We start from the raw sequence: 17,431 nt of genomic DNA, 5'->3' as shown, positions 1-17,431 counted from the left end.
TATAAATATGCATGCCAGCAAAACACATGGGAAAATAACAGCTTAGGAAGCATCACTGAGTGTAGCAATGGTCTAAACTTTCAGGCACCTACACTACTAAGCAGAATGCTAACAGGGTTTTAAACTGAAAACAACAGTGATTCCTTTGCTTAACAGCAAATCTAGCTCTCGTAAAGCTCTGCAGCATTATGGTAATGCTAGGAAAGAAAAATAAAGGATGTTGGATCTGGATGTATGCCAGATGTTGACCACTGGCATTCTTAAGAAAGCACATTCACAAAAATTATGGACTTAGTGTAAATAATCCAAATATAGCTTCTCACCTTGCCACAGTAAAATATGTCTTCCCGCTTGATTCTTCCTTCAGCAATCTTCTCCCGGATGGCTTGTCCCACTTCATGCTCATTGTAGTAGACAAAGGCACCGTCAATATGGCGGTAGCCAGTATCAATGGCAATCTTCACTGACTCCAAACAGGAACCTTTGGGAGTCTAATGGGAGAAGAAAAAGAATAAACTGTTTTGGCCTCCTGCCTGCCTCTCCTTTAATGTTATAGAGTCCCTGAGATATGAATGAGGTTCATGCTGGAGTTTGTCCAGTCTCCATCACCTCCATCCATCACCTTCCCAGACACCTGTGTTTCAACTTGTGAATAAAAGTGGGCTGTGCATTTTAAGTGACTGGGAAAAGCAGCAAAGCAAATATTTCTGTGTATCTGTGAAAGAGGGAGTACTGGAATCCTCAGAAAGTAGAATTGAATGTATTCCATGTGAAAATTATTTCAGAACTTCCTATCTAGAGAGCAAGAGCTTTCCTACACCAACAGTTTGATAAAATACCTTACTCAAGTGGAAGAGAGCTTTTTGCTTGAGCAGACCTGGTCAACCACCTGCCTGATCAGAGACTGTTTGAATACTTCATGGCCCAGTAGAGCTTTCAGCAGAGCAGGAATTTGGATTTGATCTCTTTCTCCTCAAATCAACTTACCGTTGGTGGTGTCACAGTCTGAAGAGTGATGGCTCAGGACTGTTTATTGCTGCCCCCAGTTCTGAACAGTTGCTTTGTTGTGTGGCTAGGCACCAGTATGCTTTAGTGTAATGTTACTGCTCCAGTGTAAGATGAGCCCAAGAAATCTCTTAATAAGTCCAAGTGGCATTTTTGTACTGTGTGCTGCACTTCAAATTCAGAGTGAGCTTGTTTTTTCAGAACAGTCATATTTTCCATTAGCCAATGTGGCAAGGAAAATGCACATGGGCCAAACCAAGCAAAGAAAGCATAAGTCTGGTAACTGAAATCTTTTGACTGATCACTGAAATTCTTGTACTGAAAACATCTTATTGTTCCCCCACTTTGTATAATGAGAGGGCAGCTTTAAGTGGTGGTGGTGAAGAGCTCTCAGCAACATGTTGCAATTCTATTCTCCCACCCTTTTCATAGGCATTGCTCCGCTGAGATGAGGACATCTGATTCACTTAAAGTGAAACAGGGCAAGTCAACTTACTCTGCTGTGCTGCTGTCAGCAGCAAATACCAAGAGGTGGATTTTGCTGCTTCCAATTGAAGGGCCAAGACCGTGCTGCTTCTCCTACTAAAAACAAAACCCCAGGTGCCAGAGACATGTGAAGATGAGGCAGGATATGAAGAGAGCATGCCAAATTTGTTGGTTTTGCTGATGCCAAGGAAAGACAGGAATCAGGACTGTTGTGGGGAGGACCACTTTTCACTACAGCAGTCAGAGTCCCTCCTCTCCCTCCAAGCTTCACTTCTACAGCAGCCATTGGCTTAGCTGTCTGGAATTTTGCCATAAAATAACAGCAAAATAAGAGGTGGTGGAAGAGCATCTGCTGAACTAGAAGATATGAAAGCTGTAGTCACCACAGGATGCTGCAGCGACTAAGGACATCAGTCTGCCCTTCCATGTTCATGGAAGAAAGATCCATTAAGAACTGCTGAAGACACCTGGGGGTCAACCTGGGTCTTTCAGTCCCAGAGCTGAGTCCCTGAGCTATGCACAAGGTTCATGCTGGAGTTCATCCAGTCTAACTGTCCCTTACCTCCCCAGGTATCTGTGTTTCAATTTCTGGACAAAAATATGTAGAATCTGGTGGCAGATTATTCTGCGGCAATGGGACTATATACCAGCCTGCTTGCTCTACTCTTTAGTGTCCTATCTGGGCTGGCTGCTATCAGACATGACCGAAACAACTTCTATTTGGGCTGAGGGGAGACTTTTCTGCTCCAGCGTAGAGTGCCTAGAGGTTACTTAAATGCAAAGCTGCTCACACTTGCCCTGATTTATTACAGATGTGGGTGAGGGCTGAGAGGCAAACTGGCACAATTTGGCATGCTAAAGTATTTACAGCAGTGACAATGTAATATTGTCTGTTTAATTGAGAGAGACAGTGAAACACGTGTTTGAATGCTTTGCTCCTTTCATTGTGGGAGCCTCCCAAAGGCATGCCTAGCCCCTGCCAGGGCCCTTTCCTAGTTGTTAGTAGGATGTAATGAAGACTATGGCAGCTGAGATCGTTTGAGGCGCAGTCAATGGCTAGTTTTCACTTGGGGCATGTTGGGCAGTGTTACAGAAGCGCAAGGCATGGAGCAGTGACAACCTCCAGCATGTTCACTGCTTTGTCCTTGCATGAACCTGCAGGCAAGGATTTGAGGAAGGCAGCAGGCAAAAAGCTGACAGGAGTACTACAAGCCTGCCTACTACTGATGACAACATCAAACCTCTGCCTCAGCAGTGAGCTGCGTCAGTTTGCAAAGCTGAAGCTGACTGGTGCAGAGCAACAGGGCTCAGCTTAAAGGTCTTGTGAGCTCAAGTCTAAGTGATGACTAGTTATCCAAATGAAAAGTATATTTTTAAAAGATGCAATCAATGTTTTCTCCTGATGAAACCTGATTTTTCAAGCAGTGTGACTTTGAGATAGCTTCAGCCTGTCTGGCTTCTACCATTCAGGTGTATGGAAGCAGAACATTCAGAGTACAGTGACACGCTATCTTAATACAGATTAAAAGATAAAAAAGTTGTGGGTTTTTTTTTTTGTTTTGTTTTTCTACTTTTTTCCTTTTGTTGAAGAGCCTGAAAATGGGGTGTGGACCTGATCCTAGAATTTCCTCTCTCTTCTATTTCACTCCTGGGAGATTGCATGAACATGACTCCCACTTGTTTCCTGAAGCTGTAAACCAAACTTCACCAAGCAAAGAAAGACTGATAACTGAGTTGCATCTTTTCTCAAACACCAGGGCCAGTCTGGTCAGTAAAAAAAGCAGAAGGAATAGGTGAAGAAAGGTAGAGTCTCACAGGGAAATAGCATAATTGCTGACTTGGAAGGAGAGTGGAATAGAGGAAAATGAGAAAGCTTGTAGTTCCTGCAATTGCCTTTGACTGAATCAGTTAATTTATGTTAGAGCTGGACTTACTTCTTAATCTTTTGCATGGGACTAGCACACAACTGTACAAATATTAACCTTGTGAAAGACTCCTCCATCTCAAGGAATAATCTTATTCTTTAGGGGCTTGAGAAGGCTTTTTTTTTGGACCAGATCTTAATTACCAATGGACCGAGATGGGTTTGTATTAAATATGTTTTCATTGCACTAGTTCATTTCATCTGATGTGTGGTATATTAGTTCTGACAGATTCTGGTCTAAGGTGCTTCATATAAAAATGCAAGGCAACCTAGGGAACAGTTTTTGGAAAATCCTGCCTCTATTGAACCATCCCAGATGAAGGACTGGGACATCTGCAAGTCTGGAAACTTTCTACCATATGTTTATTTTCATTCTGATGGAGAAACTATCATTTCTAGCATTTCACATATCTAATCCTTCCAAATCCTGCAGGAATGGGCTGTGGTAAACTGTGCTGATGAGTTGCACAGGCTAGTCATGTTGTGGTTTTGCCACTTTTTAGAAGTGTTGCCTTAAATGTCGTATCTTATTCCATTGTTTCCTGACAGACCATATTAAAGCTGGATGACTCAGATCGCCACTGCTCATCTATCTTTCCATCAGAGAAGGTAAAAATATGCATCTCCCCTCAACAGCACTGCTTAGCCTGAGAAGTTTTAATCTCTTCTGTCTTTTGTGGAAACAAAAGTCTATAGTAGTAACAGATCAGAGACTACCAACCGAAAAACAACGTTTACTTAAGTGTAGATGTAATTCTGTGATATGACAACTCTTACATCTCATAGTGTTGTATAAGGGTTGATACTTCAGTCACAGCAGCTGATGGAGCAGTGCATCCCAAGCTGCCTGGCCATGGGACAGCCACTTTCATTCTACCAGGAGAGCCAGACCTCCTTGTTTTCCTTATTGTGGGTTATATTTACAGGTGTATGTTATCTAAAGTATGGTTGCTTATGCTTTCTGCTTGTTTTGGGTAAGCCTTTATTCTTGTACTACTCCCAAATAAGCAGGGCTCATGTTTAAAGCAGCACTAATGCCAGATGAGGTAATGAAATATCTCTGTGCTATAAACCTTTCTGCTTTGTCAGTAGTAATTCTGGGCTCTTTGGCCTGAAGACAAATTTTTGCTTCTTTAATACTTCATATTTAAGTGTAGGTAAGAGGTATGTTTGATCATTAGCTGTAATTAGTGTTTCAGTTTCTAATCAGTGCACCCTGCAACTATGCTACTTTGATCAAGAACTGTTGTTTCAGAACTGTAATTTTATAACCACTTGAACACTCTTAAGTCAGATTTTTATCTTCAGTGCTCTTACAGTCAATCAGAAAAGATATTAAACTTATTACATTATTTATGATAAAAGAAAACCCTCTGAATCACTTATAATTCCTTCAATGCCATTTAGGTTATTTTTAAGACCATGGAGTTTAAGGAAGCAATACATGAAATTATTCCCTCAATCAATAGGTTGTAAACCTGCTGATTTACCACCACACATGACTTATTAAACCAGTACCTGTTTCCTTCAGGCTCCATTGTAAATAAATGTGGCAGAAAGACAGAGGGGAAGACTCAGATTTACACCTTCACTGGAAGAAAGGAAGCAGCAATTTGGCCCCTTCTTGGTAAATGAAGTAGCCAGCTGGCTAGTTCCTACATTTTACGAGTCTGAAAAAGCAATGTTCTTCATCAGTTCTGCCTGTCTGAATGGATCTGCTCTCTTTTTACTCTGAGACAATGAACTTTTTTATTTTTCAGTGTTTATTCCAGACACCTTCCACCACATCCCATTTTGTTAAAAACTTTTCTCCCTACCATAGAAAATGTACAGCTTCAGTTTTGCTCATGGTTTCATGTGTTCAAGCCACAGGAGAGTATTTTTTTGTACAGGCATGCCTGTGAGTTTTACTGTTACCTCTGAAGTAGAATGCTATTTGTTTAGCACTTAGTTGTTGTTCTACTCACTGCTGTTATTTAGTGTCACATTTCAGCTGCCCTCCAAATCTTTTGCTTTTTCTATAGCATCCTTTTCTGGTCAGCAATTTCCATCAGCTTTCCAGCTGATGAAGAGGCATCCTGGTTATCTCCACGGGCAAAGCTAACAGGACACACTACTAGTAGACCGCAATTTTGCAAAACCACATGAGCAGCTACCACAGGCACTGCTTTCATAAATGTCTTAACATAACTACTGTCATTTACTCTTTATTAGTTCATACAGTAAAGGAAAACAGTCTGACTTGGGCTTCCAGAATCTGCTCTGCCTCATTTCACATATATATTCAGCTTTACAGGGTTGCACCAGTCTCAGCAGCATGTGAGAACTGAGGAAACAGCATTGCACTAGTTAGTGCAATGGTATCCAGTCCCTCATCTGGGGATAATGACCCTGGAAGGAAGAGTTTGTTGTGTTGGGAGAGACAGGGCCATCTCCTGGAAAAATCTGAATTTAGCTGCAGCTGAATTACACAAGAGATCCAAACTGTGGGCTAAGCACTCCAGTCCTAACCTATAATTTAAGATGTGGAGCTGTTGTTTAGAAATCTTAGTCAGCTAAACACAGGAAGGAGAAAGTAGGTACATTCCTGGACTCAGAGCCTCCTTTGCCAGAGCTCGGCTCTCACACACAGATTCTTATGCAAGTTTCTAGAAGCCCAAATGCTTATTTCCATTTGCTTGTTTTCCGGACAAACTGGCAAAGAGGACTGGCTTAAGATGTTAGTAGAAAACATGTGTACTGAAGGCACTACAGGAAAGCACAGGTTGAGTTTACAAAGCCAGAGGATATGAGCCACACAAGGGTACATTCTTAGAATTGTTTAATCTTATAAAGGAGAAGCTGTACTGTACACCTCTTTCTTGGAAAATGCAACTGCCAGCACACCCCCTTCTCTCATACACCGGAAAATCTGGCTTTCATCCCCCGGAAACATTGACAGCCACCATCCAGGAAACAAAACCCAGCAAAGGGATCTCTGCAAAAGCAGGTAGAGCTGAGAACAGAGGCAGAGAGCTCAACTCAGAGCCCCGAGCTGGATGCCAGCCCAGAGCTTTGCTTTATGTCATGCAATGAATTGCCTTAGAAAGTGGATGGTAGCAAATGCACTCAGAGAAGACAGAGGGAATGGTGATGTTTGCTGCCTTGTGTCACACTGTGAATAAGCATGGTGCCTTTCTCTTCTAGGCTGATATCCTGTCAGTGGCCTGACGCATGAGGTTTGATTGCCCATACAACAGAAATTAGATTGCATAACTGTAGATTTAGCATTTCTAGAATTCCTGTGACATTATTATTCTAGGATTTAGCCAAAGCTGTCTTCAGGAAAACCTTATTATTGTAGCTGGCAGAGGCCGCTGGCGTTATTTTTACCACTTAATTGCAGAATCCTCCGGTTTAGGATGGCCACTTTTCACCTGATGCAAATTCACTTAATGCAAGCCTAAACTGAAGGGCTGCCATGCTTCTCTGTCAGCAGCTGAAGGATTCAAGCAAACCAAGCACACCCAGGTCCTATGTTTGCAGTGCCAGCATGGTGGACTGGGACAGTTTCCTGAAGAACTGGAGGACACAATAGCCATCTTACCAGCTTTGGAAAGCATGGAGGTGGATGCTTGAAGGGTGGATGCTATCAAAATACCATTCAGACAAGAAATGCAGTACCAGGGATGCGTGTGGTACAAGGGTAAGACAAAGCACCATCTTATGAGATAACAAGAGAAAGAAAAGATTGCCAGCAGTCCTTCCACTTTATTCCCTAGAGTTAAAGGGGAGAGGTTTCTGGCGCCAGTTCGAAGAAGCATTTGCAAAAGCAGATGTAAAACCTGGGGAATTCCACCACCTAGTTAGCTGAACCAACAAAAGTTGGCTTTAATGAAGCCTAGAGAGGAATTTTCTGCACAGTGTTTTCAAGTTTTGACAAATGTGGCCTCCTAGGTCAACCAGAGACACAACCCAGATGTTAGCTTCCCGCATGAGCTGCAAGAACATGCTTACGCTGTTCTTTGGAGAACTGCAGGGAATCAGGGGCATGTGGAAGCGCACAGCCATATTTAATGTATGGACTTTCTAGAAAATGGAGGTTTGTCTGGAATATTGGACTCTAAATATTCTTGCCAAAAAGTGTATCTCTCAGTTGTGTTAATTTAGACTACTCACTCCTCTGGGTTCCGTTTTTCCACTCTTCAACAATGCCAGTGATTCCCTCACTCATCTTCTATAGTACAATTTCGTAACTTTTATTTACATAGGAGGGCTTTCTCTGTGGCTTTTGAGCATGGTTAAAAATCCATTACGTTTAGAAAGCCAGAGGAAAAGAGAAATTCCTTTTTTTGTCAATATCTGGCCTTGATATATTGCATTGGTACAGCTAGCTTTATCGTTTTTGGAAGAGGGATATATTGAAACAGTTAGTGCTTATCACTGCACTATGCAGCTATGGAATGGAAAGGTCCGCTTTCTGTTTGATTACTTTTCAGACAAGAATCTCTACAACTAATTTTTGGGTAGTGCTACTGTCCTAAAAGCATATCTGGATTAACATTCTATTATTTTTGGATCGGCACTGATTAAACACAATTCTACCCTATGCCATAGCCAGACACGTATCTTTGTGGGTGATGTTAGCAACTGATATCCACCACTCAAAAGTCGTATTGACTCCCAGGCAAAGCTGTCTCTTAAATGTCACTTGCTCTGGGAACGTTTTCCTCTGGAGTGCTTTTGTGGTGTCCAAGTATATGTGTGTTGGTACCACATTCAGGAACCAAGTGATGCATTGCCAGGTTGGCTTTAAGAGCCAGCCCCTCTGCTTGGATTAGGCAGGCATCGCTGCCCCGGGCCAGGCAGTTAATTTGGCTGTCAATGTTTTCATTAGTAGAAGTTGTTCCATCCAGGGAGGGGAAGGATACACCTCTTGATCCTGGAGTAATCTGAAAGTGTTTTCAGGTAGCAGCTGAAATGTCAGCATAGGTTGGAGGTACTACGTTTTCTAAAAGAGTTATTTGAAGGATTAGGGAGTCTTTCTGAGTACAATCTACTCAGCAAACTAAAAAATCCACCTTTTCCAAAACTAGTCATTTTGTGGCCATTTTAGAGTTAATAAACTCTATAGTTAGAGAGTTAGTGTTTCATTCACCCTCATTTACAAGGCTGGATGCAGCCTCATCAGGAATTTTACATGTTGGCCATTTCAGCAAATACATCTTTTAATCTGCTGCACATGATTAGACACAAATTGTATTTGCAGCTGGAAACACCACAGAAGCCATTGGCATGAAGCGCAGATTAGTCATACTATCAATTTGTTTTCTATTAAGCTTCAGGATTCATAGAAATAAAGAACCAGAGATTTCAGCAGAGAAGATACACAGAGGTAAAAGAGCATTTCTGCAAATTCAACAGTGTTTTAGAGTCATGTGTTTTGTGAAAATCAAAGTCATGAGAACAAAGCTTATGTCCTCAAAAAGGTTAAATGTAAGAATCTTTTCTGCAGTTTGACAGAGTGATAAGTCATTTTGTCAAATCTAACTTTAAAAAATTATATTAATGGTTAAAATACAGCTCTTACATAAAAGCTAGTGTTTGAACATGCCACATTTCAGAGAAAAAAAGGCAGCTACCTTTTCTGATTATGTTTTTTTTTCCTAATTAGACTTAGTATTTCTTTCTTAATGAGATAAAGATGCAATCTTGCATTTATGCAAGCCAAAAATCTTCCATTGTATAACATGAAATTACAGGGAGCTAGAAGGAATTGAGGCATCAAGAGGTGATTGCAGGTAAGGGAGGAGAGGTCAGGGCTGAACCACCAGGAAGGCAAAGTGTAGAAAGCACAGAAATGTAGAAAGACTTTTCCAGCAGCAAAAATGTTGTATGGCAGAAAAGGGAAGATGAATGTAAGGCAAACAAAATCTGCTTTTCAAAGCTGATAAATATGCCATTAAAACATACATGAGAGAACTTTAAAATACATCATGCAATGTTGAATTTTTGGCAAAAGTTATTGATGAAAGCAGATTTAGTCCAAAAACCTTTTGATTTAGTGCATTCCTCTGCTCTCTAACCTATTTGCTATAAGAAGTCTGCCTGTGAAAGCAGTATGTAAAATGTTTACCTGTTCATACCTCATCCTGCCATCGCTATAGCAAACAGCTGGTATGGCTTAAGACAATAATACAGCCTAGAGTCACTGCAGTTTCTTTCACACAGACTTCTCTTCTTGTATGTATTTATGTGGTTTTGATCATGTTTCCAATGAGCAGACATGTTCCTGCCCGAGAACCATATTGCTCTCCTGCCTGCTAAAACCTGATGCCTACTACTGCACCTCCTCAAGGCATCTGGGGACCAGATACCAACAAATCCTGCCTTTATCTGCTGTTGGCAACTGGGTCTTGCCAGTAACTGTGACTTAGTCAAGGAATAAAGAGTAAAATCTGAGAGAGTAAGCAACAAGGGCATCGTTCAATCCAGGATACTGGCCACTGAAAGAAAAGCATGCCATCTGCAATCTGTGCAAGCAGGATGGTCTCAGTATGGTTTAGTCCTCCAAGCATGAAACTAACCGAGTCATGACTTTGTCAGTGAGTGATCTGGCTACAGATATATAGTTTCAGGATAAATAGTGTTCAGTCTCAAGGCGAGGCTAAGAGTTTACTAACAGGCAGGCAGGCAAGGAGCCCTCCATGCCAGGTACAAGATCAGGCACAGCTCTTTCATGGACTGCACTAATCTCCTTCCCTCCTGCCCTTGTCTCAAGTGTACAGATCTCTGTTTGGGAGTGAGGCTTTGGATATCCTCAGAGACCAGGGGGATATAAGGCCACCCTCTGAAACTTCGCAGAAATCGCAGTCCTGAAAGACCGCATGTTGCTATGTGTTGGCCTGCCGTGGCTCTGCTGCTCCAAAGCGCTCCCTGAAGACAAGAATTAGTACCGCATGAGGTAATACTGCTGCTTAAAAAGCAGATGGCTTGAGAAAGCTGGCGGTGATTACTGAAAGGGACTGTAAAGAGGCTCACGATGTCCTTTGGAAATGCTGGTCAGGGGACAAAGCCCAACAACTTTAAAAACACAATTTCTTTTTGGGAACATTCTTCACTTCTTAAGTTCAGGGCACACATATGAGGCTCCACAGCCAAATATCCCAGCTGACTCTCCCAGCTTTGTTCAAATCAGGTTCCCAATAGCTTTTTTAGGGAAGAAAAAGGCAAAATATCTCCCTGGGCTACACCTGTGGTGATTTCATGTGGGTCCATAAAGAACACTTCATTAGAGAGCTAACTTCAGACTCAGTACTTGCTGAGTTCCAAGACATATTCATGTAATTGTTCACATTAAAAGTACTGCTGTATTTATATATTTATTTTAATAGTGTGTTGTGGAAAGTAAGCTAAGGCTGTAAGGACAATTGCATGTTCCTCTTCTTGCCACTGCCTCTCTTATCTCACTCAAGAAAATAATCTAGGAGCCAAGTGGAGGGTTAGCTCAAGAGGAATACAGCTGTCTGAGTCAGAGAAATTTGTTGGAAAGAGGTTGAAAAGTGGAAGCCTAAGCTTCAACCCTGTCTCCAGTGATCTCAGGAGTCACTCCTTCCTGGGGCTTTCAATACACCATCTATTTTGTAGCTTTGTGTGAGGCAGAGAGGAGCACTGAAATCATTTCTATGTCCCGCTGATCATGTTTCAGAAGCTGGTGATGGACAGGAGAGGAAAAGGGAATTAAACTGTGTGCAATCCCCCCTTTACTGCAGCTCAGAAATCCAGATGATATCATGGGACAAATTACCTCTTTTAACTTAAAGTTAACCGATGGCAACTCAAAAGACAGGCACCTTGCAACAGAGATGCAGCCTGCAATAGCAATTGAAATAGTTTGTGTGCTCACATCCTTGTGTGAGGAACTTTCTGGCATAAGAGGTCCTATGAGAGTGCTAGGGGCTGTTAGGTCTGTACAATGAAAAGTTACTCTGTTCAGCTTCTAGCTTGGGTGTAAAAAGTAATTCAGGGTGCCAAAACAGTGTTTATATTTATCCAAAACAGATTTCTTTGTTGGCTCTTTTTTTTTTTTTCTTCTTTAAACTTGGTCACTCAGATTGGATATGGAAGCCCTGGATGAACTTTTCCTCTCCCTGATTCAAACCAGCAGTTTCTTCTCAAACACAACCCCAACTCTCTGGGCACTCACAAGGGTTACTTTGTGGTAATTAAGGATTTGGGGAAATGGGTCTGTCTCCCTCTGGGCTGGCTGCCATACTGAGCTCTTCAGCAACCAAAGCTGTGGGGCTGGTGGGCAGCATGCTTTCCCATGGGGAAGGTGCTCCTTTTGCTCCAGCCTGCACGTGTTTCTTGTCTGCCTCTAGCTATCACATACCCCCATGATCGCATTATTTCCCTGGGCTTGGTGATACTCATTTAATCCCCAGAGGCAGGATTGAATCTGGTTTCCCATCGCCCATGTGGATTCCCTCATCAGTGGGCTATTGAGGGAAAGGCAACAGCTATCTCCAACTGCTTTAATAATCCTTTGATTCCTCAGCTTGTACTGCCAGTGCCCAAAATGAAATGCTTTGCCATTTGTTTTGCCTGAAACTATTCCACAAAACTGCTTCCAATTTATGGATGGATTTGGCTACCTCAGATCCTCATTTTTAGCAAAGACACAACTTGCCAAAAACCCTCCCCCAGTGCTATTCTTGAGCACTTTGCCCAATCTTATGTTTCAGAAGCAGTGCCTGTGTACAGTGTGGTTGCTACAACCTTCCCTCCAAGACCTTTCCTCCCTCAGTCAAAACAGGAAGGCAGGAGAGGAGCTGTGGCCAAGACCCCTTGACCTTCCAGGGAGACAGCAAGTATTTATGTGGAGGCACTGGACTGATGATCTTAGCTGTGTTGACAGGGATGAGTTATAAAGTGAAGCAGGCATAAGTGCTGTTTTAACAAGGCATAGGATTTCCAGGATTTAGGAGTGTTCTTAGCACCTTTCCCCTCTAAGCCTTCTCATCTCAGCACCCCATCTGCTTCCAGATGGGTACCAGTACCAATCACTGGGCTGTGCTGGGAGCTGAACATCAATGCTGGGAGATGATGGGAGCCTGGGGAGCTGATCTGGCACTGCTATGGCACAGGGTGATGCCACAAACTCATCAAAGGGACTGTCATCCTCCACCCTCCCCTGTGGGGCTGCCTTCTCCCTCCCCCCCATCTATTTAATATCCTGGAGAATTGGGTCAACGGCCCAGGGGCCCTCAGGGAGGGAAAACTGCACATGGTGCTTCTGCTGGAGCCTTGGCAGAGCCACCCCTGCACACACAGGGCTTTGCAGGAAGGATCCCCAGAGCCACATGGGCAGAATTGGCCTCAAATTTTGAAGCCATCCGGAGGGCCTTGGTAGTCCAGATTCACTGCTCCCACTATGATTCCCTCTGAGACACATGAGGAGAGTGGGAAGGAGTCAGTGACTGAGATTTTTGTGTGTCACTGAAGTCCATTCTTGCTAGGATGAATAACTCAATTTATGTAGGCAAGGATCTAAAATGACTTCCACCTTTCCTTCCCTGTGTGAAGTGGAACACAAAACCAACTTCAACGCACTGAAATCTGCACCAAAAAAAACCCACAGAAAACAGAACAAAAAAAAAACCCAAAAAACAAACCAGGCTAAGATTTCTAGTTATACAGTTATTACTTTCCCTTAAAACAAAGAAAAAAAAACCTTCCATTAAAGCAGCAGAAAATATTTTAAAGTGCTTTTCTTCATAAAAATCCCCAATTTTGTCACTAGTTCTATCGCTCAGTGAAGACTCCTGTGTTTCTGCTAGGAGATGAACTGATAGCACATGGATTCATTGTGCTTTCTAACTGTGCTAAGAGAGTGAAACAAAAAGAAACCATCAGCATTGCACTACTGGTGTTTTCAGTCTCAAAGAATAAGCTGAATTCTTGTCATCCTGACCTGTATCCAGTCAGGAGAAAAGCTCTCTTACATCTATGGGGAAAGAGTGTTCAGTTAAAATTAATCTGATTATCAAACAGGCCTTTTCTACAGTGGTCCAGCTCTGCTCCAGTTAAGTGATGTACTTTGTTGAGTCAGTTAACTTTTACAAGGGACCAGATTTTGATGAACTGATTTATTTTGTGTGTGGAGTTTCACAACTGGAGAAGTATGATTTGTCTCACGAAGTTGTCTTTGGGAGAACAATTCAATTATTTAATATGAGCAAGGCAGGCTGCTGACACATTTCAGTTCTGAAGGCACTGTTGTGCAGTTTATCCAAAGCCCGAAACATGAACGATGGCCTCCTGCCTCTGTTTTCATGTAACTGACTGTTGGAGAAGCAGATTTTCCTGCTCCATGGCTAACTAGATCTGCCTGGTTTGCTTAACCAGTGAGCACATTCCTGCACTTCAGGAAGAACACTTTGGGTTCATTTTGAGCTACTGGGCTATAGCACGAGATTGAGAAAACAGATTTGTTTTGGACGAGCTGCTCAAGGACACAGAGGTGCCAGGGTGAATAACCTTTGAAAAAAAAGTAAAATGAATCTGCCTCCAAGAGCAAGATGAATAATGTGACAAATGAACGGCTCTGTGTTTTGTATCAAAGCACAGAATGACTAGAAGTCGCAGAGATCTGACTCATGAGCAGAAATAGCATGCTGGGGACAGCTGGCACTGTTGCTACCACCAGCTGCCTGCCCCCACCGCTGGAGAACGGGCGCCTCAGATGCTGCTTCTTAAGCAACTCAGCCTCAAAAGGCTACAGCTAAGCATTTTAAGGGAAACGTGTCAGTGCTAGTTTTTAGCCTCACTCATTAAGATAAAACTTGTAACAGTCCCGAGTTGCCACAAAGGCTTTCAGCTCTCTAGGCAGGAGGAACAGGATGGAAACCTTGCCAGGCATCCCACTGGAAGTTGCGCCAGGCACAAGTCAGCACTCGGCAGAGCAGCTTGTCACAGCTAAGCTGCACCTCACGGCCACTGCAATGGGCTGACAGAAGTCTCCTGTCCTTTTATCAGCAAAGAAGCCTTTCTGAGATGGGCAAGTTTAAGAGGTGACCTATTTAGACATCCTGACTCACCAACGACCAGTAGCTGCAAACAATTCTGCAACATAATCCCGTAGCACCCTGCTACTGTGTTTCCCCAGCTGCCCTCTGTGACAAGTTCCCTGACTCAAATACACAATCCTAAATCCTAGTGTAAAGCTTCAGCCCAGCTCCTCCAGGTAGATGGAGTGTTTCAGATGGTCTTCTGCAAAAATTAGACTTTTGCAAGTGCCTTATCAGCACTGCTTTCTCTACCTCTTCTCAGTTCCTCCTCCCACCCATAACTTTCAAACATGTTTATCATGTCGAAAAAGAAAGACAGCTCAGAAAATCAAACTCCTACAAATGTGGGGGGAGAATGGGTGGTTGGGGGTTGGGCATGTGCACCCATTCCCACTGAGGGTGCAGTTACACAGTAGCTTCAATTGCTCTAAATTGGAGTTTCCATAGCAATGCCCTGTCTGCATCATCCTGTTGTCTTGTCCCCCCTGCTCCTGCCACTAGAAACAGGAGGTATGTGTGAAAAGCAAAAAGCCACCACCCAAAGCTGATTCTGTTAAAAACCAGTTCTCCCTAAAAATGATACATTTTGGCTATTTGAGTAAGGCTCACCATCCCCTTGAGAGGGCAAAGAAGGAAGCAGGATTTTGCATGAGTGGGGAAGAAGGAACAGGCTGATCTTGGGACATTTTAATTTCTGCAGAACGAACTCTTAGCAGGGTTACAGCATTAAAGAAAAGCTGCCTGTGAAAGGGGAATCCCATTTGCCTCCTCAGCTCCAGCAGGTTACTTGCCACTCTGAGCTCCCTGACTGAACCTGGCTAAAGCCACAGCATCAGTCCAAGGTGCATCTGGGCTGCAGGTGGGAAGAGCAGCGAGGTAGAAGCACCCCTTTTGCTGACAGCCTTATTTTAATCAACTTTTAAACTAGTGTGAAATTGCAACTCAAGAGTTGGAGACATGATATTCAAGTCTGGAAAGAGACACTTCAAGTTTGCTCAGAGTTATTTTGTCACTGAATTATGCAACGTTCTGCTTTGCTGCGTTAAAACTCCTGTTAGGGAGCTTCATTTTGTTTCACAAACTGTTACTCAAAGAGCACACTAGCTGAAAATATCTCCATAAACCCAAGTGATGTGGGGGACAGTGCCCAGCCTCCGAAGTTGCAGATTCCCACCGATTCTCCTCATGTAAACCAGCAATGTTAATCAGGGAGATCTGTAGCCCTTTCTACATCACTCATCAATCAACAATGCCCTAATTGCAGCAATGTTTATTGATTATCTTATTTGACACTGTTATTAATATACTATGGTACCGTTAGTGGGTGTTAAACGGCTTTAATCAAGAGTTTTCTTAAAAAAGGTATTTTAAGTACCTGGTGGTGTGTGGAGTCACACACACAATATTGCATCTCAACTCTGATACTATTACACAGAAGGATTCTGACCACGTTCTCTCTATGTCCACTCTCCAAACAAACAAGAAAGAACTACTGAAAGAACACGCGATTTAGGAGATCAAAAGGCAGCAGCTAATGAGTTGCCTTTGCGCTTCCAGGTGCGCAGAGTGGAGAAGCATCAGTCGTGCTTCCAGAGCCTCGGTGGAGCCGAACCAGTGATCCCAATCAGAGGGGATGGATACCTGCCCGGGACACGCAAAACCTAAGGATGCAGAATATTTGAGAGTGGTTTGGCCACTGGCACTCAACTGTGGGAGCAGCAAGAATCAGAATGCAGGAATTTGGTCTTTGTTTCAGGAACATTCCTTGGAAAGTGTGGGGCCAACTGAAATACGGTCCGAAACCCCTCATCTTATCAGCGCTCTGTCCAGGGGAGCAGTGGGACCGATTCCCTCGGACACCGGGCTTCTCAGGACCGAGTGCTCTAAGCCTCCCTGCCAAGGAGCCGGCGCTCGCTGGGTACCCCATCCCTTCCCGCTCCGACGGCCCCCGGCTTGCACCGCCCCGACACCCAGTCCCCGGGGCCATGGCAGAGGGAATCCCGGACCCTCGCAGCTCCTCCGCTGTGCGGGATGGTGAGCGCCACACCGCAACCTGGGCAGCAGTTTAAGGGGTTTGTTTTTTTTTCCGGCACCTTTTCCTCCTCTGCGCGCCGCGCACCTCCCGTCCTGCTCACGGGAGCGCTCGGGCTCTAATTCTCCAAGGAGCAAAACGAGAAATAGCCTGGAGGGGAGGAAAGCGAGGGTGGAACTGGAGGGTAGACCCGGTCGGGGGGTCTGCAGCCAGGGAGAACGCCACCTGCCCTAGCCGGAGGAGAGGAGCTGGGGGTCCCGGCGCCACCGGACTTACTTTTTGGGGGTCGGCATAGGTGCCCAGCCCCAACAAAGGGATGCTGTTCCCGTCGCTCAGCGGGACGCGGTGGTTCTCGGCTGTAAGGTTCATGGTGCCGACAGGTAGGGCCGCCCCGACCCGACCCAGCGGCTGTCTCCGCAGGGGAGGGAGCCAACCGCGGCCCCTGCGCGCTGACACCCTCGGACCGGACCGACGGTGCCTCTGAAAGGGCCGAGGTACGAACTGCTCACTCCCGCCGCCGGCGAATGCCTTTTTGGGGGGCTGAGCCACGTGTGTCCGTGGCGGCCCTGCACCGCGCACCGCCGCGCACCGCCCCGCGCCCCGCCCAGCCGCAGCCACCGGTGGCCCCGCGCACCGCCCCGTGCACCGCCCTGGGGACCCCCGCTGCGACCCCCGCTGGGTTACAGTGGCCGAGGAGGGCCGATGGGCGTCCTGCACCCACAGGGCCCCAGGGGGTCTTGGCAGCTGCTGGGAGCCCTCTCGGGGCCTCCCTGCCCGAAGCTGCCCGTGATGGCTGTGCCCTCCTCCCCTGGCTCCCGCAGCAGGGCACGGGCTTCTCAGGCTTTGGCGTTGCAGGTCTTGGAACTTTTCCCACGGAGGTGTAAAGCTCTCTTTTAAATCCCCAAAGTCAGGGTTAGTAAGGACACTTCGTGTCCT

The 17,431-nt window shown here is 44.6% G+C and overlaps 1 protein-coding gene across 1 annotated transcript in view; it reads right to left on the bottom strand.

The window, feature by feature from the left end:
• Positions 1 to 17,076, bottom strand: part of AKR1D1 (aldo-keto reductase family 1 member D1) — a 34,894-nt gene extending 17,818 nt beyond the window's left edge. Inside the window, exons 1-2 of the mRNA XM_005151748.3 lie at positions 16,772 to 17,076; positions 324 to 491 (exon numbers count right to left, since the gene is read on the bottom strand). Coding sequence (XP_005151805.1) covers positions 324 to 491; positions 16,772 to 16,864 — 261 coding nt within the window. The 5' untranslated portion in view covers positions 16,865 to 17,076. The remainder of the gene's footprint in view (positions 1 to 323; positions 492 to 16,771) is intronic.
• Positions 17,077 to 17,431: the final 355 nt, after the last annotated feature.

The sequence above is a fragment of the Melopsittacus undulatus genome, chromosome 5, assembly GCF_012275295.1.
Source record: "Melopsittacus undulatus isolate bMelUnd1 chromosome 5, bMelUnd1.mat.Z, whole genome shotgun sequence".
In the NCBI taxonomy this organism is placed as follows: Eukaryota; Metazoa; Chordata; class Aves; order Psittaciformes; family Psittaculidae; genus Melopsittacus; species Melopsittacus undulatus.
Note: the sequence above shows the minus strand (reverse complement) of the source record. Positions and strands in the feature narration are given on the sequence as shown.